Source organism: Temnothorax curvispinosus, unplaced genomic scaffold (assembly GCF_003070985.1).
Source record: "Temnothorax curvispinosus isolate PA1 unplaced genomic scaffold, ASM307098v1 QBEX01008784.1, whole genome shotgun sequence".
Taxonomy (NCBI): domain Eukaryota; kingdom Metazoa; phylum Arthropoda; class Insecta; order Hymenoptera; family Formicidae; genus Temnothorax; species Temnothorax curvispinosus.
Genome location: NW_020218564.1, coordinates 440700 through 465635, shown reverse-complemented (window position 1 = coordinate 465635; position 24936 = coordinate 440700). Strand labels below are relative to the sequence as shown.

Here is a 24936-nt window from a genome sequence, read left to right as displayed (position 1 = left end):
TCGTCGAAAGAATCCAACCAATACTTTCAGCACCGTAATTATAGTCGACACAATTCATACAGCGGTTTCGACATCCCGAGGGAAAGTTTGCCCCGGTGCGGTGAGGCGAGGATAAGAAGCAGCCCTTGAACAAACGAGACGACTCACAACCTCCGAGAGGTCAAAGAGGTACATCTACTCTCTCGACGAGAGGTTGTACAAAGAAGTAAAAAGGAGAAAAACAAAAATAGTCGATCTCTTTACCAGTTTCTCTAAAAGATGAATCAAGGTTCTCCACGTGAACTCTTTTTCAACAATCAGGAAGTCATCAAAAGTTTATTGGACATGAAACCCGCGCAGAAAAGTGGACAGAGAATCTTAATAAAAAGAGTAGCTCTTAATCACATCTTAAACAGAATAAAGACGGTTCTAAAAGTTAATGAAAAGTTGCTTGAAAACTTACAATGAAAATAATTCTTCTAATCGTGAGAGAGAGAGACTAGCAAGCAGACAGTTCGCAAAACTCTCTTTATGCATAATCTCCGGCTTGAATTTGTATCTCTATCTTGGCTCTCACGTGGCCAATTTCAGAAATCCCGGAGCAGTCCACGCGTAATGTCAGTTTCCGAATTAGACGCGAGCTTGGACTTTGTATCAGGTTGGCGCGATGCTCTTGATTAAATATGGGACGATACACCAATCTCATGGGAGGAAACTACGGATCTTTCAGGAGAAAGAGAGAGAGAGAGGGGGGGGAGGAGAAGGTTGGCGGAAGGTCGACAGTGCGAAACCTCTGGTTTATTTCGAATCGATCGCCAGGCACGCTCGAGGGTGCTCGGGCTAATTCGGCTCGCATCGGCGATTCAAAACTGTTCGATTCGCAAAGTAACCACATCGCCCATCTCGTGCGATAAACACCACGAAGCTCCTTCTTCTCCCCTTCTTTCACTCTCCCTTTCACAGATGGACTCTTCCGCATATAAACGCGGTCAGAGATGCGCGAGGGTTACGTCTACCAAAAAATTTGGATCCTTCGATCAATACTGCATCTCCTCCGCGTGTTACCACCGCCAAAGACATGTAATACAAATATATTATTCCATTTTCTTGATATCTATATATAAATATTATTTCTCCTCTCTCTGCACTTCTTTATAACTTTTTTATCCTTAAAATGCATTTTTCAGAAGAATAAATTTTTCTTTATAAAGTTCTTCCTTCTTATCATTAAAAATTCTACCTCATCTCGGCAATTATGCTAAGAAAACGCTCGCGGATGACAAGTACCCGTACCACCGGTAAAAAAATAAAAAAGATAAAGCATCTTTAACAATCTCCATCCCTGGAATAAGGTTCATTATGCGAAGTAAAAGACTGGAGGTTCATCGCGGAACCAAAATAGTTGGAATCGACCACTCTGTTCCATTCTTGCGAAACTTGAAAAAACAACTAAAAAAACTATACCACGATGAATATCCGAAGAGAATCTAATCAAAATGGGTAACGTTTAATTCCCGTCAACCTCTTGTACAAATCTCAGATATCTTCGCATTCAACGAATTCCAAGGAAGATTTACACGGGTTGCGCGAAGAATTCTTCCTTATTGAGTACAAACTGTCAGGGCGTAAGCGAAAAGAATTTTATTACTATGAATTTTATTGGAACTAACTTTTCATCGATTTTATCCTAACGTCTTATACCATTAAATTTAATGGTATACATTATACAATTATATTATTCAATATTCGCGATTCATACGATTAAACTCTTAAAATACGCAGGCAGTAATACAAAAAAATCTCTATTCCATAGACAATAGAGAAATGACATTGCAAAATCAGTAACGTCTTCTAGAATTAATGCTAATATCAGTAAAACAAAAGAATTGAAGGCTCTTCGGTACATTGGAGCAAATCAATACATTTCCAATTGAGTAAGCATAGAATAATTCTTAACATTTATCGGGCAACAATTTCATCCAATTTTCTGATCGATTCACCTCGTTCTGGATAATGTTTCCCATCTCGGAGAGCGGATATGCGAGTCAGCATCCCGAATCCATATTTCCAGATTGTATTCCGTAACAACGACGCTTCTCCCGATTGCTACTGAAATTGCTGGAAGTCACGCCGATCGACGAAAAGATCTGGTTCACGATAGTGACACGAAATCGAAATCATAAAAGTAAAGGGATCGTAGATTACAAATATGACCATATCCGCCGAATTTAATCCCAACTCGACCCGTCTAGAAATATGGTATACCCCCTTTGTAATATTAAAAAATAACGGAACAAAAGAAACGGGATGGGTGTAAAAATGTTTGATTTTCCGTACGAAAAATGTAAGGAAAAAATATTTATAGAATATTTTAATGCAATTGCGCGAGTAATATAAGCAAGCAAATTTTATAAGCAATGTTAACTATATATTTATGTAAGACATTGATAATCTGATGTTGATGCTAGACATACCAAATACGGAATATCGAGAAGATGTAGAATAATTTGGGACGCAATGTTACGGATAATACTCCATATATATAAGGATCATCCTTCCCTATCGTAGAATAAATACAATAACGTTTGTCCAGTGAGAATGTTTCGCGAATTGTTCGCACGTATGCAGTTGATAAGCGCGGCTTATGAAATATTTTATTTACGGACGATGCTCTCCTTTCTACGAGAGTTTTTCCGCGGCGTGTCGCCCATTGCAAAGTATTCACAGTGCAACATCCATAATCCAAAATCGATGCACCGCTGTTTCAATGCGAGTTTAATGCCCCGTGACCGTGGTGTTACGACGACATCGGACAGCATAATCCTCGTGATTTCGAATTTAGAGGGATCGTCAATTTGGTACGTTCTCGCTCGTATATATATTCGAACAGCGATCGAGTCGATCTGCCTTTAATTTTCTATTTCTTTAGAAATGGAAACACGTAACCTTGTTACGATGAGCAAAGATAAGGGAAAAAGATAAAAAAGGAAAGAAACGAGGGCAAAGGGAAAAAAAAGCGATTGCGCCAATCTTATCGACGTGAGGCGCGAACGAGTCCATTCAAGAGAAGCGAGAGATTTCGCGCTTTTCTCTCGGTGGTGGTGATGCTGTTGGTCCGACAGGTAGTCCCGGTGGTCCATCCGTGTCCTTCAGTGCGCTGGTGGCGCGACCCCGAGTGTATCGAATCGAGGATCTTCGCAGATTTTCGGAGAGCTTCGTTCACCCACGAACAGGCTCCCGCGGGTTCTCCCGGGCTCTCGGCACCACCGCTCAGTATACTGCGTGGCAGCCTGGACCGCGGGCGGCCTGCAGCCTCCATCGACGGCGTACGGAACGCGTCGACGCGGTGCTTGCGTGCATTCGAGAACGCATACGAAAACACGCTCGTTCGCACGAACGTATACCCTTCTGCGTGTTTTGGAACGCACACACAGCATCTGCATCATCAGCGCGCGCGACACATGGTCCTCTCGTGTCCCGACCAGCATCCCCGATCACGCATGAGGTCGTGCCTTCGCTCGGGGTAATTCGATCAGTAGCACGAGCGTGGCACGAGCGCGGCACGCAACAGCGCAGTCTGGAAGTGCGGAGAAGGGACTGTCATGATCGGCCTCGAGGACTACGTGCGCCACGTCGTTATTAGCTGACTGAAGCCTATTCCAAGATCGAGCATGACGTCCAGAAACAGTAGTGGTACCAGAGAAAACCCGAAGTCGCGACGATCGGCACGTGTGACATCCTCAGCGAAATCGTAGCAGAATGTGTTAACGATATCGGTGCGCTACCGGTCAACGAGATCGGAATTATCGATTGACCGAGCAGGCAAGGTAACGAGGTCGAACCGCGAGGAATTGCGCCTTCCAAAGTGGGTCGAACCTGCGACACGCTTACTCTGCGGAGAGAGGAGAGCTGTACCATTTCGCCGTGGATGAGATCCGCGGGAGATTTGCGGCGAGCCAAGCATAGGTGCGCGCGCGCGCGCGTGTGTCGTACGCGTGCACTTGTACATGCGTGTCTATGACATAGCATAGCGCAAACCACTACGGTATGACGCGGTTCTTTGCTCCCGATAGCTAAAAGCGGGTAATATACGGTATTTGTGGCGAAAAGTGGACTCGAGACTGCGGAAAAGGGAGAGAGTGCCAAGAAAACGGATCAACGAAGATAAAAAAAGGAAAGACGGGGAGAGAAATTGCTCGTGAGAGAAGTGGAAGGAAAAGAGAGAGAGAGAGAGGGAGCAAAAGAGAAGGAGAGAGAGAGAGAGAGAGGGGCAGACAGAGAGGAGCTAGAGAGAGTAATGATCGTGAAGACGGTCGTGCGGACAAATGAACACCTCGGCACAGCGTTTGGGATATTCCAAGTAAGTAGCAATGCGCAACGCTGAGTCGTATTATGCTGCGGAAACGCTGGCTTTAATATATAGGTGTAGTTTTAAGTACTATTATTTCGGAGAACAAAATTAGTTTCTCCGTGGCAACAAACGATGCTATATAAAGTAAAGAAAATGGGGCTACGTGAGGCGTGAGGATTCGAGGCTCGACCTCGACAAATCTCTTCAACCGAATCAAAAATAGAGAGATCGATACGTCTCGTCTATCTAGCATACCAAACATGCCGAGGAAAGTTGGTAGAAGAAAACTTTCGAGAAGAAATTTTTCGAACGAGATTTTTAACTGAACCATCACTACGACTACTTGTGATGCACGTTTCTTTCTTCTTTTTCCTTTTTCTCTTTCCTTCTTTTTTTGCACTATCGCTTTACGCTCGGGAAATTTTATCGCCGGTCATTTTTCAAGCCTGGACCATCGATGGGGATCATGGAGGCTGGTAATGGATGCATGCGTACCGCCTAAGCCAGCGCATTTGGTGCGAAATCCAACACGCGGTTGGCATAGAATCGACCGATCGTGCGGCATCGGGTATACGTCGCGGATCATGCTTAACGATAGCTTTCACGCTAAAACGCTCGGAAAAAGTTCAACCAACCGTGATAAAAGAAGCAAAGAAAAGCAAAAATCCTAGACCAATATATATTACGATATATTAACGCTTGAGAAACTAAATCTGATTTAATGTATTTCATTAATTTAAACGCGTTTGATTGCTCGACGTGCGCCAATTGTTCCGTATAATTCGAAAAAAGTTTTTCTATTTTACTTTGAAATTGCGTTTGGCGGCGACGTTGGCAGCGCTGTCGATGTACTTGAAGGGTATATGACTTCGAGATTCGTCCGACCCATTTTTCAGGATTTTCCAAAGCGACCACTTCTGCGTTGTATAAAAAATACAGAGCATTTATTTTTAAGTCTTTAATTTTAATAGCACATTGACGAGGCATTTTTAACTGTCTGTTTTCTTCTCTTAATAATTCCAGTAAAATTGCGCAATATATCTTGATTTCTAATGTTTCGCTCGTTTAAATATCCTCATTTAAGCTGAATCAGAGTTCCGAGATCGCATTCTTCTATCCTTTCCGTTAATTAAAGCCAGATGGAACCATCCCGGAAGGTCGGGGGGACCGATCAATCTTCACAGATCATATTACCGCGCGCAATACCGTGAGATGGATTACATCCGACTCAAAATTTGTAGAACTTCTTCGAGTCAGGTCGTATACCACGTCGATGTATAACATTAGCATTTATATGGGCGCGCCGGCAAGATTCCACGCGCGCGAGTGGCTCGGAAGCGAAATCCGAACGGAGCGAGATCCGACGGAAGAGAGAGGTGTCGCGAGCAGAAGCGAACGGGGTAAAAAGACGGGGGTAAACGCGGCGAAGGCAAATTCCACATAGCTAGGGGGACGAGTCAACATATTTTTCAGCGTCATTCTGGAATCAACGTCGGCGTCGCGGCGTCGTCGTGGCGACACGAGGCATATCGAGCTTAAAACGTAGGGGAGCGATGCCGACATTTTTCAAAGCACGTACCGGGAGGTTGCATGAAAATTTGATTTTATCCGGTATATCATCGACTTATCATCACAGACGCAGAGTAACAAATTCCTCGCACGCAAATCCTCCGCGGAAATTTTTCTATATGAGTTCCTGCGAACGAAGAGACCGTAGCGGGATTGTAATTTTACCAAAGATACATCGTCTGCGTCCGGAAGGGAGGCGATATACAACATTTATATTAGCATTTATATAAGGGTAAAGTAACTACGCTCTTCTACGGACCTCTACGTGCTCGGAGCAAAAAAGAACAAGGGAAAAATCCACGCCGCACGATAAGTGCTCCGCCTCCTACGGCTTGCGCGATCCGCACCGAAGCGTTTCGCAGACTCAGAAAATTAAACAAACTAGGATCACAGTTACACAACGTTCTTAACGCTCAACGAAAGATATATAAAGTTGAAAATATTTTACACAAGACTTTACTCTGGGTTTACAAATGCGAAATTAGGAATATTTATTCAAGTAACGGTAGAACAATAACTCCATGGATTATATACCAACTTGGTCGGCGAGTAGAAACAAAGGTTGATCGTGAATAGAGCGCGTTAGGGTGAAAAGAGACGATGGGGAATGTGAGGAGAACGAGCGAGTTACAGGGTTGTAAAAGGTTGGAAACGCGGATTACAAATAGCAGAGTACACAATTAAGTGGTCGCCAGACCGTGACCAAAGTTTTCTCGGAAAGAGATTATCGGCTAATTATCAGTTTCCAAAAAGCGTTCCTAAAATTACAGCTACATCCGATTACCTCTTAAGTTATCCCCGAGATAATAGTCGGGGTGGTTGGCTCACTAGTTCGGTGCGCAGTGAACAAGAGAACGGAACGAGGAAGGAGCGAGGATACGTACGTGTGTTTTAGGCGCGATAAGTTGCACCCTGTACGGTGCATTATATTAACGTGTGCACATAGACGCGGTTAGCTCTGTTTCATCCACCCTCACGTGTAAGTGGTGACGAGATCCAGACACAAGTTGTAGAAAGGGGAGTTCACCGCGCCGCGAGGCATACAGTGTTACTTTATTGCTCGCGTCAAAGGCAATCTGCCCCCTCATACCCTCTTCCTATGCTCAACTCCGTTTTCCTAACGCGGTACTTTGACGATCGCGAACACGTCACGCGGGCGTTTGTAGCGTGTATAGCACCACAAATGCATTTTCGCGGTTTCACGTCGATAGTGAAATTGCTGACACGCTCGTAAAGCGTCAGTTTCCGCGAGACGCTTCTCCGTTATTCCGCACGCTCTTTTTCCTCTGATCAGACGTGGGTCAACGACGTCGCCGATCTGGTCAATGTTGTAGCATTCATAAAAAGCTCGTAAGGAAATAAAAGTTTCAGACGTTTCGTTGCTGAGAGAGAGAGGGAGAGGGGGGGAGTAAGCAGCGAAATTTCCAGCGCATATTTCATCTCCAGAAAGCATATTTTATCGAGGACGACCGTAAGTTATTCGAAAGTTCGTCCGGCAAGTTTTATCCTTCGAGAATAAATCGCAAAAGACAAATCCGTATTCCCTCTCCCCCTCCCCTCCCCCTATTCCTCATCCCTCTTTTCCTCTCTTTATTTTAGTCGCGTGACCTGGCGCGTGTAAACGAAGTTCTCGATAATTATAAAAGTTGCAAAAGAAGAAAGATGCTTGAAAAAAAATTATATCGCGCGGTCAATAAACTTCTAAAACTGAAAAAGCAATCTGTACTCTGCCTCCTTCGGTTCTATATATAAATACAAGTGCGAGGAATACAGAAGGCGGACCTTCATTTCCGCAAACAATTAAAAGCGTCGGTGAGACGTTCTCGAGATGATATCAGCGCCTTCTCCTATGGTCTCCTCTCCTGAATCCTCGGTTCCCTCTTTCCTGAGATCTACTACCGTGCTCGAATTATCGGCTCGGAGAACTCGTCCTTTTTCTTTCCCATTTCCCCCGACGGAATTATTGAGGCAAGAGAGAGGGTGGGGTGGGGTAAGAGAGGGAGGGAACTCTCCGAAACAACCACGGTTATCGCGCATTTACTCTCTCTCTTCTTGCCGCCCGTTTAATTTACTTCATCGACTTCCGGCCAGCGGCGGCGCAGCCGATCTCCCCAGCCGACTATCAGTCCTCTAAATCAAATAACATAATTTCGCTAAGGCTACCATCGGTAAGAGGAGCGATCCCTTTTCCCCAGGTCTGGCGAAATCCCACGGCCGAATTTATGGGGACTCCGTGGCCGCGACATTCGCTGTTGGCGTCTACACGCGTCTTATACGTGCGCAAGGAACCTACCTACACGCGCACCTACGTAAAATAAAGTAACACTCCTGGCACACCGGCTGAGATGGCTGTACTGCGACCTGCGACTTGTAGTTGCGATAAATTTTCCTCGGCTTTAACGGTGCTGCGCGCTGCCGCAGAACGGTATTTTCAATCCTTTATACAAGTAACAGAAAGGTGACAAAAAAAGAATAGTGATAATTCAACAACGACGCTGCTAGACGACGAGCGATGAAAGATTTTGGTCGACAAAAATAAGAAGTCGCGCGTATAACGAAATAGTATGAGAAACTTAACTCATTTATTTACAGGTTCTATTACAGGGGTAACAAAAGCCTTTTAAAGCGAGCCAGTAACTCATAATTAAATTACGTAATGGATCGCCAACCAACTCCGGTACAAAACAATATTTTCAATCTTCTATAAACAATGAAAAATTTAATATTAAAAATGATATAAATCCAACGCGTTTGTCTAGCGAAAAAAAAATTTCGATTTTATGTTGACAATTATTATTATTGATATTAAAACCTTATTTCTTCGTATATTGTTGTTACACGTATTGATTTGCGACCAGCTGTAAAAATTCACATATGGTGTCTGTAAAAATAGCTGCAATATACCGGACTTTCGGAAAATGCTCGTGGCAGCGAAAGCGAAGTTGTAACAGATTCGTAATTAAATTTCAAAATAGATTGCATTCCACCGAGGCAAAATGACATTTCCAATCTTTTATGAGGAAAAGACAATCCGAAATGCGAGAATGACAACGATTTAGTATCGAATGTTGAATAAACAAATGATTTTACGTCGACGAAACAATGACGATATTGATACGTTAATTACTTCTCACCAGTACAGTTATTATCTTTACATAAATTCGTCGCTTGGAAAAGCAAACACTTTGTTTACAAAAATAGATCGGTCCTATTGTTCAATATATCGGCCTTTCAAAGAAAGAAAAAAACATGCGAGAACGAATGCGAATAAATGCCAACTCGCACCAGATCCATAATTAAATTTTAAAATCGAATACCGGACATTTAATTGGCGATAAAACGACAATCCGAGTCTAGCAAAAAGAAATATAGAGTTCGAGAATAACAACTCAACGTGATCGTGTTCAATAAACTAAAAACACCTTCATTTAACAACAAAGACGAAATTGACGAAGAAATTGTATTTTTTTTTTTTTACAATCATCGTTAATTACCGTAAATTAAAAACCGTTGTTAAGTACAAAAAAATTTAAATTTTACATTTAAATGCGGTATGTCATATAATATACGGCACCTTACAAAAGAATCCCGAGGGTGAGTGCGAAAGCGAGGTTTTAACAGGCTTGTAATGAAAAGCCGAAGTGGATTACGGTCCACTCCTCTGGCATAGCACATCTCCAATCTTTTTATAAGCTCCAGAAAGTTTAAAATTGAGATAGGTACAATTGCGAACGTTTGTTCGACAAAAAGAGGATTTTATTCCAATGTGAAAGTATTTGTGGAAAACTTGCAAAGAGTTTATCAAGAATTTCTGTTATTTTATCTTCAATTTTTAAAAAAATCTTCAAAAAATTATATATATATATATATAATTGTATACCTATTGCCGAGTGCGGTAAACCCCTCGAAGTATCCCTTTAGGAAGAATACTCTCTTCGCCTTCGATCGATCGAAATCACGTAAATCAGTTTGCGAATTGAAATAAATGTGGAGAGATTGTTTGTCTATTTCTTCTTTGTTGCTTTCTTTCTATTGTTTTTATTTTTTTTATCACTTTCTTTTTACAAACGCGAGAAGCAAAGAACTAAACACGCTAAGAGCTACAAACGAGACGTCGTATCGATTCTCAATGCTGTCACTCCTTTGAACAGGACCGCACAAAAGGCGGAAGAATCAAAATGCTAAAGTGCTCCTTGCTTCGATCGATCGAGGCTGCCTTCGTCCGAAGAATAAGAAAATTTACGGTAAAATAAATGGTTTCTCTCGGAAAATAGAGGATAGAAAGCACTATAACACAAAATATAAATTCTATAATATGTTTACGCATCTTAATAAGAGCGTGCTTCGAATAATCTCACTTAGTTATATAAGTTATACAACGAATAGTTATGTACATCGAGTCCGTAATAAAATTCCAAATCGATTCTCGACCGAGTCTGCGATGGCTCCGAAAGAACGAGGCAATAAATTATATTTTATGGCTAGTCAAATATAATGAATAAAGATGTACGTCGCGCACACCGATTAATTTACTACCAACGAGTATTTCGAGTGTAGCTTTTCAACTCGGTCTTTGTATTTTTATGGAAATAACGGTTAAGTGTCATCGCATCACTAACGACGGTAATTATCGATCTACTCGCGCTATCTCACGCTGACTGAAAGAATAAAGAGCGACGTGAACCGAGGGAAGGCAAAACTTGCGCCCGTTTTGTGCCCTTTGTTAGGTCGGAGCAATCTGCAAAAAGCGCGATATCGGCGATGAAAGATTAATGCTCGCAATTATGAACTTGGGGGGCACTGTAAATTAAACAAAAAGCCGAACGTCGACGGGGCAGGTATCTGTTACGCCAAAAGTAATTTACAGAGTGCACAGGTTTGCCATTACTCGCCCATAGTTAGTTGCACGGTATTCGGCCGTAGTAACTATCATCGTAAACGCGATGCTTATGACAGTATCAACGCACGACATAGTGCTGCAGTTTGCACGAAGCGAAACGACGATAATTATCGGAAAAAGTTGGTATCGTCTGGATTTGGCGAAAAAAGGACGAGTAGTAATGAGCGTAACGTCGCAGCCATCCACGGTTGCTGAGAGGATATCGCGCGGTGGTGGTACCTAAAACCCACTTTCAGTTTAACGCGATTGTGCAAAATCAATTACCGCGGAGTTCGCGTAATATACGAGCGAAGTTTACCGCCGAAAGTGTCCTCCTCGCCTAACCTCGGCGACATCGGCCAAAGTTGTCGTGCCCGGCACGATCCCAAACCTCGATCCTCGGGACCTTAACTTACGAAATTATAGCTGCCCCGGTCACAGATTCTGGTGGACCGCCGCGAAACAGCCGTGGAAACGGTCACGGCGTCAGGCAACCGCGGTGGCGGCGACTGCGCGAATTCGCGTCGGGCCGCGTCTCTCTATCGTTAATGCTTGGCACACACCCGCAAATTCCCTTTATTGCAGCACTTGGCCGATACGCGCTACCAGACTACGGGAACAGGGAACACAAAACAAGAAAAACGATCCTGATAGTTCGCTCTAAACGAGGCGCGTAACCGAACTGCGTCGTCCCACCGATTTTAAGAGCCGATCTAAAAAGAATCGGTTTTAACGTCAATCCTGTCCTGTTTTCCAACCCGCTTAATCCTAAAAATTGGATAAACGGTAACACTGGCTACGCTACTCGCGCGGTTATCGAGAATATAATGGAGATCTTCTGGCGCTCTCGTGCCCATGCCCTCCGGATATCGCGGGACTCATGTAACGCGAATGTAAAAGCTCGAACAGGGAGATGAACGAAGCACAAAACGGCCGTAACGCCACCAACCGAGGGGATCGTCGGCAATCCATTTCGTAATTTAATTACGAAGCTGTTACAAATTTGCTTTCCCTTCGGCGGATTTTTTTTCGAAAGCCTGACCATATTGCGTGGATAGAAAGATCCCTTTTATTAATCAAGATTTGTACTTTCATGACAGCTAAATTTATAGAATTATAAAGACCGATACTTTGATGGAGAGAAAAAGTGATTTAATAAATTTGTTAAATGCTGCTTGTTATGACAATTTAATTTCATTAGCTTCACTATCCTTTGATTTTGAGGCAAAGTGAACCAATTGAAAACCTTTGCAAAATCAGATTTGATAAAACTTATTCATATTAAGATCAGAAAGAATTGTTTTATATAATTTATGCCAGTAATTCAGATATTTTTAAAATTTTAATGGGACACAGTGTTGTTGGAAGCATTGACAAATCGTAGCAAAGAGTAAAAGAGTGAGAAAACCATACAAAAAAAAGTTACTTTGGCGAATACATCCTTAGATACATCAAACTGTTCAACAAATGAGCTCAATAAACCCTGATATAAACAGACAAACAAACTCAATCGATGCAAACAGGAAAAAAATTCAGATAACTCAGTAAAACCTGTAGAACTTTGTCTAGAACATATTAAAAAAGACTGTCATCAGACAGAGTGCTAAAGGTAAAAAATATGAACACAGGGAAAGCCATACTAATAAATAATAAATTTTTATTTTTTTAAAACTATTGTCATATTAATTTTTAAACAATTGTGCTCTAATTTTTAATTTAAACTCGGTCTGAATAAATGTAGGTATGTGAAAATCATGAAAAACGCCCTTCAACGAGAAAGCCTGACAGTGAGCTCGATATTCGGATTAGGAATTGTGAGAGGAATTGTGGGACATAACGTCGAAAACGAATGTGGCCGATTTAAAGCGTCGTCTCGTCGACAGCGGGTGCCTGCCGTTTGCGTATGTGCCGTCTACCAACAGAGATAGTCTGTCTCGGGTAGATGTACATACCGGGATGTTGATCAGAGCCCAATTCTAGGACACGGGCGACCTATCGGCCGACGTCAGTTCCGTGCGTCGTATTAGGGTCTCGACGAGTCAATGGATCGAACGTTGGACCTTTCGGGGTAGATAAGGTCGTGTCGTGGCTTTCCTCCCGGGGGCGAGCCCGCCGCAAGAAATGCTCTCGCGATGACAGACACCCTCTAATCGAAGTAATTAATTCTGAACTGCATGATCAGGGTCTGACAACTACTTTCCAATTTCAATCAGCGGACTTCGCGAAACCATTATTATTTTTTGCTTACTATAACCCTTGCTATGAACTATCAAATTAGGTTTCTATAACGAAGCTCTTGTTTATTGCTATAATGTGGTTTACCATATCCTAAATTCTTTTTTATATATGTATATTACGTATATAGCAAAATATATATATAATAATAATATAAAAGACTGTAATTTGAATAGCTTGAATACAAATTTGAATAACATAATTAATGAGCAGACTTTAGGTTAATAGAAACTGTTTAAGAATGATAGTAATTACGTGTCACAATTCTTAAAACTTCTGTTGATATATGATATACATATATAAATTTGTGTTACAAATTGCTTTTCGAATATTAATTATTATTAAAATTGTAAATTAACTTTATTCGGACTTTTTAACTGTTTATTCATAGAACATAATTTTCGAGTGCTTTTCAAAAAAACATCTTTCAAAAATTGTCTCTTGGGAAATAGTTCCCCTTTAAGCTAATCGGAGTTCGAGGACGTGAGAGCCACTATGATTGATGCGGAATTAAATTGGCATTTGTTTTTACGAAAAAAAAGTATTCCCCGCCGATAGCTTTTGCGCGAGATGAGATAAAACGTCATTTCGCCGATTGATCTATTTTAATTGGTTTCACTGGTAATTAAATACACGTGATGATTGTTTGATGAGGATTTGCCCGACAGCTTGAAAGTCAATGGACGTAACCATGTAACGGGGATTAACACAATCGCTTTTATTTATTTCTGCTTCCGATTTATTTATTCTCCAATAATTTGTTGGATTATAATGTGCGGTATTATGAGTTTTAAGCCGTTTAGAACTCTGTTCATGTAGAATGGAAGCTGCGCTTTCTAGAATTGATAGGGCTTCCTTCGTAATCCGATACGCCAAATGCGTTTATACTCGATCAAAAGCCAGACACGCATATCGCACGGCAATATAACTACTCCATCAACGTCCCATTTACGGGCCTAACTGAAATTATTAACGCACGATAATCAGCAATTTGACCGATAGAAACTCTATAGGCAATTCATTTCGTATAGAGAGCTAATTACTCCAATCCTAAATAATATCTTGTTTTATATATATATATATATATATATATATAAAACATTATTTATATATAAAGCGTGAATCACAGCCGTGAAAATATGGCTGATATATATCAGACGGTATAATACCATTGTGTGTCGATATAAGAGAGAAAAGGTATTCGCATTGTCAGACGTGGCCAATAAATGGCAGGGCTTTGTCACCCGGTGCTGTGCCAAACTCGCGAAAAAGTTTTACGCGCGACAGGTGTTTCGTGACGTGTATTTCCACGCGAGCCATTTTACATAAAATGGTTTTCTTATCTTGATGCATGGTTATTTTGCATAAACGAAGAAAACTTATGCAAGGATTCTAAGCGATGCGCGGAAACACATCAACCGAGAAATCCGTACATATTTACAAAGCTGTTAATTCAAATTATAGCGTCAAAGGATTCCGTAAAATCACTCACTTCCGCGTCTATTCTGAATAATTAAAACTTGGAGATTTGAGCAGTAGAAGATCGAGCAACGAGTTTGAAATGCACCGTTTAAAGCAAACATAAATCTCTCATTATTTCAACGGCATTACTTTCAGCAAACGAGATGTTGGACAGTTTATGATTCCTAATTAAAGTGTACCGCTTAAATGAATCAAGTGTATTGCATATTGCACGAAGTCTACCTAACGTACACTTTGCACAATTTTCCATCAGGTGCTCGAACTAATTAAAACGAAGCGAAGCAACGTCGAAAAGATAAACTCCGGCGGGCTCTTACGGAACGATACACATAAAAACGCCATTTTGCCACAAAGTTATGTTCCTTCGCGATGTCGCGAAACGAAGAAGGAAGAAAAATACAGTGCATTATATACATCGCCGAGCACCAAACTTCACGAATAAGTGGAGCATGGATAAAAGCAAAGTTAGTAAGTGTATAATTAACAACTCCGTTAAGAGAGTTCAAACTCGAGAGTATTCAAAAGTGGAAGTAGCAAGGATATGGGAACATCAGCAGGCCAAGAGAGCGTGAGACATAAGCCCTTTTACAAGAATGAATTTAAATTCAAGCGATAAAACGCGCGCGATCAAACAAATGGCGTAAACTACCGATAATTAATGGTTGAAAGTGTTATGTACATTTAGAATTATAATTTTTAATAATTTCCATGTTAAAATTTTTAGATACCTAATTAATATCGAAATGGGTTTATGCAAAGCTTTCTATTTTACAAAAATATATAGAATGTAGCTAAAATTATTTTATATATAGTGAAATGTACTTAATTTCTATTGAAAATATGTAGATATACTTTTTCATATAAAATGAACATTTCTAGTGTAATAGCGTAATATGCGAGAAACAAATGGGCGGTTTCAATTATCGCTGAATAAATGTAATGTGGATAAAGTTTTGCGTGCAAGAAACACGAAAGGACGGAACCGAGCGAAAACGTAATTACCGCGTCGATAATATATATGCGCACAAGAACGGTATTTAAATTATTCACCGATTTAAGCGCGACAAGCAAAGCCGTTTGGATACGATCGGATTTTCAGATTACCAGACCGACTAAAGTTATATCCGCGTTTTCTCTATTAACAGAGGATAATAGCCGGCGCGCATTTTCGATATGTTTTCTAAACATTCGCGTAGCGGATCTGGATAATTGTAAACTCATGCCGCCTCCAAATTCATGTTGCAGTTTCGGATGTGAGCGTATAGGCTCAACGAATGAATAGATTTACGCAGCACCGCGCAAACACGCCGCAAATTGAAGAAAAACAGATCGATAGTAATCCAGTGTTAAATTTTGTACCCTTTTAACATGTTATGATAATATTACCTTAGGTGTACGTGCGTTTTGTGCCAAACAGTGCGAGCACTAACATAAGTGATATCCGACAGGTCCTCTTTAATCCAAAAGCGTCACAAAACCGCCGAGTGAATTTCCATACGTAGTTTCGATGGCGAGCGTAGTCCTTGACACATTTTATACACATATACAATGTACTATATATGAAGGGGTAAAAGTCATAGTGGTGTAAGTCAAATTTTTTTAAATTTTTTTTCGCGTGCATAGATGCAATCTATACAATATATAAATCCAACAGCAGATAGTGTGACTTTATTATACATACGCGTCACTGTACAATTTGCCTTTTGCCAATGTTAATTTATCTTTATCGTTATATATCTGTTTAGGATGGCAACCCTAACTGGTCCGCGCTTGCGGACCAGCAGAAAACAAAGGGGAAGGGGGGTAAGTCACAAAGTATGTTGGCATGTTAGTACTGGCGAATTTCGCAGCAGCAAGCGCATCACCACGAATTCGTCAAAGCGCTTCAACATCTATTGTTTATCCGCGCGTCCGACCGCGTGCGGCTTTTCTATCTTTCTGCGAAAACGACTGACATTGCGACGTTCTCTTTTCGAGAGAATACGACGTTCCGGGTCGAGAGTCGACCGGATTTCTCCTGTTATTTATTCGATGAGAGTTGGAGACGTTTCACCGAGTTTCGTGGTAATCCTAGCTGTATCGTGCCACGAAGATTCGGGAGGGCAGAATGAGGGTGGAACGAGGGTTAAAGTGCGGGAAAGGGACTCAGACCAACGAACGCTACGATACGGTGGTAACCGTACGATAAACATAATATATTTCCGACCGTGAGAGATACATACTGGAGAAATATGCTTACTGCGCGAAAACATACGAATTGTATAACATCGCCTCTTATGAAGGGGAAACGAATTTTTCCATTTGCAGTTCCATCCAGTAAAATTTCTCTCTTAAAAATCAACGTATCTTCTTTCATGTATGTAATGTAAAATAAAAACATATGTATCAAAAATTAAAATTTATAACTTATAAGTACATATCCACAAACGCAGTATGCATATAAATAATTTAATTTAATAAAAATTTTAATAAGAGAATTTTAATAAACCGGAATAAAAAAAAACTGTAATTTACAAAATACCAGTACTTTTGTTAGCTAGAAAACCGAAACCGTAACCAAACCGATATTTTCGTCCGGTCTGGGTCCCTGATTTGTAGATTGTAACCCCGAAGGGAACAATAAATTCATATCTATCTAGTAATTGGCTGTTATAAAAACGTAACGAACGTTAAAAACCTAACGATTAACTTAACGAGATTCTTTCTTGTAAAATGTTGGATTTAGAAGATTCCACAAATGATCGTACGATGCTAGGTAACCAGGCAACCACGCTTCTCTTTTAATCCGGTCTGAAAACGTGCGAAAGTGAAGGCGTGAAGGTAGAGCGGACGAATAGAGCGCGGATGGCAAGGTTTAAAGTAAATGCCGAAAGTGCGAGGTCGCGCTGGTAACGTGGAAACGCTCATACTAGATGGAAAAAGGCATTACTCGGGAGCGGGAAAGTATGCGGTTGGCGGGTGAGGACGCGTTGCTTTATTAAATATGGACGCTCACGACCCGTGCAGGTTACCCTGGGCTCTTCGCACGTGTGCGTCCGCCCGCCCGTATACATATATGTGCGTGTTCATGTACGCGAGGAAGAGTAGCGAGGGTGAAACGTGACGGAACGTATCCTTCCTTCCTTCCGAATCCCGTAATTCGCACGGTGGAGAAATTTGTACGTTGCCTCCCACGGTTTTATCGTGTTTCTTACACGGCCACTCATCTCCGTAAGTGCTCGACGATGGTGGCTCGAGGGATGACGGGGACGAGGACGTCCGGAACGGGTCGATGATAAAGCTACCGTCTCTCTTGCTCCTCCCATGCCGTCCCTTCGATTCTTGCCGAAGCCCGCGATAGTTTCGAAAGAACCGCTTTCCGAGTAACCGCTCGAGTAACTACAGCAAAATCACTTTACAACGTGAACTCTCCGTCGAACCTTAAAATTAAATTTGTCATACCTGATTTTCGTTATATCGAATTTTCTGACTATATTGTTACGGACGGTGACCGGGAATTCAATTGAATCTCGTAACAAGAAGAATTTTACCCTCCCGAATTTTAGTCCCCCGTTTCTCAAGCTTCCGATACGCTCGTGTACATGTAGCACGCGAGTATTGGTTCTTGACGAAGAAAACCGTTGTATCGTTAGGCGGACGTTTCGAGATCTTTTTGTATTCCTTCATTACGCGAATTGCCTTCGGGCATTCCAAGAACGCAGGATGCTCATTCTTTTGCGAATCTATTCTAAACAATCGTTCAAGAATTCGAAAGCGGAGCGCACGGAACGCGCGTGCTGATTGCACGATGCGATCACGGCTTGCGAGCTGGGAAATGGAGCGCTGTAAATTGTGTGTGAACAGCAATTCAGGTCTAAAATGCCGGAAATGCAGTCGATTTATTTGTGAAAAATACGTGCACATCGCTGCAGTCTAACCTGCTTGCTTGCTAACACTATATCTGGGCAAAAATATTTTTTGTTAAAATATAACGTTAATACAACGGTGTACAACAATTTTAATTAAATTAATTTCCTTGATTATGTATAATTGTGTACTTGGCGTTCAATAAAATTCAATAAAATAAGAGAAACTAAAATTTGCAATTAAGTCTTTACAAAGATCCACAAAACTTTACTGTACCGTAAACAGAAGCCATGATGAACTTCTCAAGTTTGATAGTGTGTGTAAGTCGAAATTAACTTTTGTTCCTTACACTTGAAGTAAAAGTATCCCGAGGGGTCTACCGCACTTCAAAAAGTGCAAAATGTACACCTATTGCCGAAAACAGCAATAAATTCCACATTTCTCGCCTTTAAATCATTTAATTCCCAGCTTTGCTCTTCCGTTATAAAGATCATGTCCAATGTCAGCGTGAGAGGGAAAAAAAAGAATCAGATAGCCACATTTCACGTCAAATGCGCGACGAGAATGCGAATATTCGTAACTGTAAATCCATTTTGCCACCTCTCTCCCGAGGGACGCGATACCCGCGTCGTGGCACGATCGATCAGAATTAAAATTCGCGTCCAGTCGCCTTTCTCGACTATCGCCCTAATGCTTCTCGCCCTCCGAGTAATTGGCGTTCTCTAATGTCCTGTCGAGGTCACTTATGTAAGTAACGCGTGACCCCATTTCTGTCGTTCCAGAGATGTGAGGAATGATCACGTGGATGATGGTCGGGCTGCTTCTGGCTGCGGAAACTTGCGGCAGAAACGTCCTCTCCGGAAACGGAAACGGAAACGGAAAGGAGGAGACGAAGCGGCGGGAGGATCTGAAGAACGTCAGCGCGGACGAGGAAGACATCTATCGTGGGTATCGGCGCTGGACCGTCGAAAAATGAACAGAATCGTTCACTAGAAAATAGATAGAAAGCTAGTACAAAGAGAATAGTACGAGAAGGAAAGAGAGAGACAGAAGTCAAACGAAATCCATGATTTACTCGGCCAACTCGAGTTTATCCCAACTCGCCGATCCTGCAATCGAACGCCACTAATCTCCGAACTACCGCTTATCCTTTCTACCAACTCTCTCTTCGCACATGTATCGCAACCTTTCCTGTCAATGACACCTCCCTACTCATCGTGTACAACGCGTATTCGCCATCACGAAAGCTCTTCCTCTCGCTACAGTAAAATCATCGCCGTAACTTCACATTAACGAATTTAGCTTCTGCCATAAGACGCATTGTTCCAGAATACCATTCCAGCAAAGTCATCGCAAAGTCCTTTTCTGGCAGAGTCGACTGTTTAAACTTAGTGGTTTGGCTTGTTGTTAACTTTTGAACGTTTAGATCTAGAATAAACTCGTTTAATTCTTGACTGTATGTTTCCTTTAATTTTCTTTCTCCCCAAATAGAATTTCCGTATCTCTACGGCAGAACAGTACAATTAAAAGTTAACGCTCGCGTCTTCGCCCCGTCCCATCTCGATTGTCCCAGTAACTTACTCAGCTCAACGCTCTTTCTGTTGCAGGTCTAACGTGCTACACTTGCGTCAACGTCAGCGATAACCAGGTATCGACGACTCCATTAAACGTCCCCTTAAGAGTCCCGTAATGACTCTATCGTGCCTGGTCCAACCGCAATTTTGTAGAACTCTGTAGATCGTTCCGCTATCGATTTCGGTTTATTCTAAACTACCCTTATTGCATTTTGCTTCATTCCTTTTACAGTAACAGTCTTATCTCCAATTCCCTTTAGTTTTTGGTCTTTTTGTTTACAGAAATGTGCAGCAGTTTACCGTATCATCCATTAATTTGCAAATTTTCGCAGAATATCTTTGTATTTATTCTTTACATTTATGGAATGTCACGAAAATAAAATTCTCGTACTTTGTGTTTTTTCTTCAGATTTCTCATATATCAAGAAATATGTGATCGATATTGGCAATATAAAGATTTTTATATAAAGCTCTCTCATAGTGAATGCTGCTATTTCTATTCTTGCAGATGTGCAACGAATGGGCGATAGACACACCGTGTCCGGTGGGCGGCCGTGATTTTTGTCGATCGCTGCACATTCTGGACAGTCGGGGGAACAGTGTCTTGGTAAGTAATATCTTTTTTCATTTATTCCGCTTATAAAACTTTATCCCTTTCTAGGAGAGGGATAAAGTGCATAAATTTTGAGTATATTATCGAGTAGTTTACATATATTATACATATACAGTAGGAATAAAAAATAAGTAGTCAGTACTAAAATGTTATAAATTAAAAATTTATTTAATGAAGTAACACTATGATAGTAATGTAACGCATATATTTGAAAAATAAAATAAAAGATAAATAATATACTTTATACTAACAAAAAAAATTGCATTTTATCTTAGTGCGGTTTGATTATATAATTTGATCACTTTTCATAAATAAGTAGTCATGTGACGAAACATTAGTTGATTTTATGCCACAGCGTTTAGAGGTTGTGATAAAAGCAAAGGGAGGTCCAACACACTACTAACTATAAATTATTTGTTGTATAATTTTTGAAAGTTGTTTCGTCACATGACCACTTATTTATGAAAAGTGATCAAATTATATAATCAAACTGCAATAAGATACAATGCAATTTTTTTTGTTAATATGAAGTACATTATTTATCTATTTTATGTTATTTTTGAAACATATGCGTTACATTACTACCATTGTGTTACTTTATTAAATGAATTTTTAATTCATAACATTTTAGTACTGATTACTTATTTTTTATTCCTATTGTATGTATAAATATAAAAAATATCTATATTTTCATATATATATTATTCTTATCAAGAACTAAGGGGTAAATACCTCTCGCCCTTAACTCGACGTATATTATGCTTAAGGTAGTTCTCCGGTCCTTGTACTAGAGAAAATCGATTTTCTATAGATTTTCTTGAAACTGTGAATATACGTTAATTTAGATGTGCTTTATGCGTGGTATAAACTTCAGTACCTCTTGCGGTATAAAAATCGAGATACTGAGCCTCCAAAGTTTCAATTTTTACCAAAATTTAGTAAAAGTTGAAACTTTGAGGCTCAGTATCTTGATTTTTTATACGGCAAGAGGTACTGAAGTTTATACCACGCATAAAGCACACCTAAATTAACGTATATTCACAGATTCAAAAAAATCTATAGAAAATCGATTTTCTCTAGTACAAGGACCGGAGAACTACCTTAAACTGAATATCGCAGAAACTATCAAATACATGAAAATTGTTTTATATAAAATTATATGTTAAAAGATTTTTTATGTATAGCATATTTTTTAATACTTATTGTTAGAATTGTTTGTAAATTCCATTGCACCATACAAAAAAATTGTTTAATACATATTTTTTAATGTATATAATGTATAAAACATTTTGCTATTCACAATATACCTTGCAATTAGTGAATATCGGAAAGTGTCAGTTGCGAATGCTGTCTTGTCAGAGAGACAATCGTACTTTCGAAACAAAACGAGATCGTAAAAAAAACATTAGGGGAAAAAACACGAAGAGACAATAACAAATCGACTCTCGCTATCGAAGTAAATTTCATTATCGCCCACCCATAGTACACGCACGGTCAAATAAAATCAATTAAAGGTTATCGTATGTGGCTAATTGACTTACATTAGGGGGATAATCGATTTTCTGGCTATTAATGAATGAAGTTACGAGAACGGATTCGAGCCTGGACGTCGAGATGGATAGCCCTCTCGAGCTTAAGCGCTTCTCCAGTCCAGTCGATGTACCAGCGGATGAACTTTGATGGAACTTTCCACGCTCCGACGCTTGACGACGATAATGCGCGATAATCTAATATCGCGCATTACCGACGACAAAACTAACTATCTAGTTAATAAGTTATTTCCAACTTTCCAATTAAAAATTAATATTATGAGAGCACTAACAATATAAATAAAAAACTTTTATGTTGTTAACTACTTCAAAAATTTGTGCGTTATATTTTTCACGATGCAGACTGGGTTGGTCACTGCTTCCGATCGCAAAGTCGAAAAATTTCAATATCTTAAGAATCTTTGTCGTCACGTTCATTCACGCGTTATCTCCGCTTCCTTCCGTTCCAGGTAAGCAAGAGTTGCGCCAGCAGCGAGGAATGCGGGCCAGCGTCGGTCGGTTGCATTCCCGTGGACACGCAGCAGGTGCGAAATAGCGAATTTTGTCGTGTACCCGGAGGGAGGTTTCTCGAACAATTCAAACGAGGCAAAATACAAAAAACCAAAGAAACAAAAAAACGCAAAACAATAGAAACATAAGAGAAATACCGACGAAACCGGGTGAAATAAATTCGGTTATTTCGTTTCAGATTTGCATAAGTTGCTGCGACCTGAGCTACTGCAATATCGAGTCGCCCACCAATGCCACCAATGCGATCTATTCTCGCAAACGACGCGCCAAGTCGAAATCGAAGCGCAAGCTTCGGCCCGGCAGAAACGGGGTCGATGCGGCGACGCAACTCTACGGATCCAGCTTGCTCTGGCTTCCCGCCTCGCTCTTCTATGCATATCATTGCTAAGAAAGCAGTAACACTAATTGCGCATACGAAGCGGACAGCGCGGAAATCGCACGCGGATCGCACGCCGCGGTATCGTCGCGCCAAACAGCGTGATTCGCCGATTTCTCTTGATCGAACGTTCTTTTCTGTGATCTTTTTTTCTTCTGTAGTATCATACTCGCCTAAATAATCGACGCCGCCGTCTAATTCCGACCAAGCTTTCTGATGAACTTTCGCGGAATCACGGGAAAACTATTCTATGCACTGAAAAGAAAAAAAATTTAGATCCAAGAAAATATTTATTTAGATGCTGCCAATAACTTATTTACTTAATATATTTAATAAACATATTTATTTAGATGTTGCCAATAACTTATTTACTTAATATAATACATATTTATTTACTTAATTTAAGTAAAAATATCTAATTCTAAATAAATATGTATTATATTAAGTAAATAAGTTATTAGCAACATCTAAATAAATATTTTCTTAGATCTAATTTTTTTTCCAGTGTGTTCTCCGATTTTTCACGCTCGCCGGGCTAACCTCGGTGACGATTATCGTCCAATTATTTGGGAAGAAAACGCTATTCTTCTATTTTTCGTACTCTCGTTTGACATCTTTGTCACCATTATCTTTAATAGAAATCGCAAATTTTTGACATACGTCGTATACGTCGATTAAACTTGTGCTACGAGCACGTCAGAGAAACGAGATGTTCGTTTCGGGAATAAAGCGTCCGTAAGGAATTGTTTGGGAGTAGTTCCAGAAGGGATTCAGAGGAACGAGATCCGTAGAAAGAGCGGTCGAAAAACTTGGCGCCTTTCCGCGCTGTCCAAAAACGTTATTAATTGGGGACTCCGAACTAATCGGGTCCCTCGTGATGGCAAAAGGAATTGTTTTCTCGTCGTAGTATCGGTAGTTGCTATGCCTCGAAATAGAAGGAACTTAAGGTACAAAGAGTATGCGAAAGAAACTTAAAGAAAATCGATAGATCCGAATTCGTTTCCGGCAAGACGACAATGTAGACACTATGCAATAAAGTCGACTACTAATCACACGAACATGTATTTGATCACGACGATCTATATCCTCCTTACTTATAAAAAACGCTCTTTCACAAAATCAAAAACTAAATAAACTATATAATTAAAAGTAATTAATTTAGAGAGTATAATAATAAAATATAAATGGTATATCAAGATATGAATATTCACCGAACGTAGCTCTGCCGCAACAACTCCCACCATCAGCTGTTCCATCAGTGTTAATTTCTGTTTGAACCGTTTTAGCCTCAAGTCCATCAAGTCACATGGATATGAGTGGAAATCGCATTTAATTGAAATCGCGCAGCACTGACGAACCCTTTCGTATCGGCGTATCATCTTCGATATGTTCGAGGTTGGTGAACTGTAATAATATCCTGTATATTAGTAATTATTCGGAGACTATACATATCTGTTTGAATAAAACCAACAAAATTATCTCTTTACTTTTACACATAATTTTCTACATCATACAAATATTTTAATATTGTGTTACTTATAATGAATTATGCATAAACTATATTACGTAAAAATTAATAATTATATATTATTAATAAAAAATGCGCGCGCGCATGATCAATACAGCAAGCATTATACAAACATTACCCCCATTGACATCGCTGACCTCGACACAAACCGGAATTGAACTATATCATTATCCGACCGAGAAAATGCGGTTAATTATGCGCGTGCCAATTAACACGCCATAACGATCGCCCGTTATTACACCGTTGTTCATTTTCGACTAATAACGTTGGACGGTTTGATTTTGGATCGATATAACTGAATTTCACAAATTTACTCGAATGTCGCAGGGTAACGGCTAATTAGCGTTACTACTCACCTTAATTGATTCGCCATGGCGGATTGGTCGTTTATCCACTCACTGTTATCCGGCATGCCTCGCAAGGGTGAATTATGCGGGAACACTG

General features: G+C 40.4%; 1 protein-coding gene across 1 annotated transcript; it reads left to right on the top strand.

Moving 5' to 3' along the window:
• Nucleotides 1–3249: 3249 nt before the first annotated feature.
• On the top strand, nt 3250–23296 carry LOC112458214. The gene is made up of 6 exons (XM_025021693.1): nt 3250–4339; nt 19124–19285; nt 19949–19989; nt 20424–20522; nt 22528–22602; nt 22767–23296. Exons 2-6 carry the CDS (start codon nt 19135–19137, stop codon nt 22974–22976), a joined length of 576 nt encoding a protein of 191 aa, XP_024877461.1. The 5' UTR covers nt 3250–4339; nt 19124–19134; the 3' UTR covers nt 22977–23296.
• The last annotated feature ends 1640 nt before the right edge of the window (nt 23297–24936 follow it).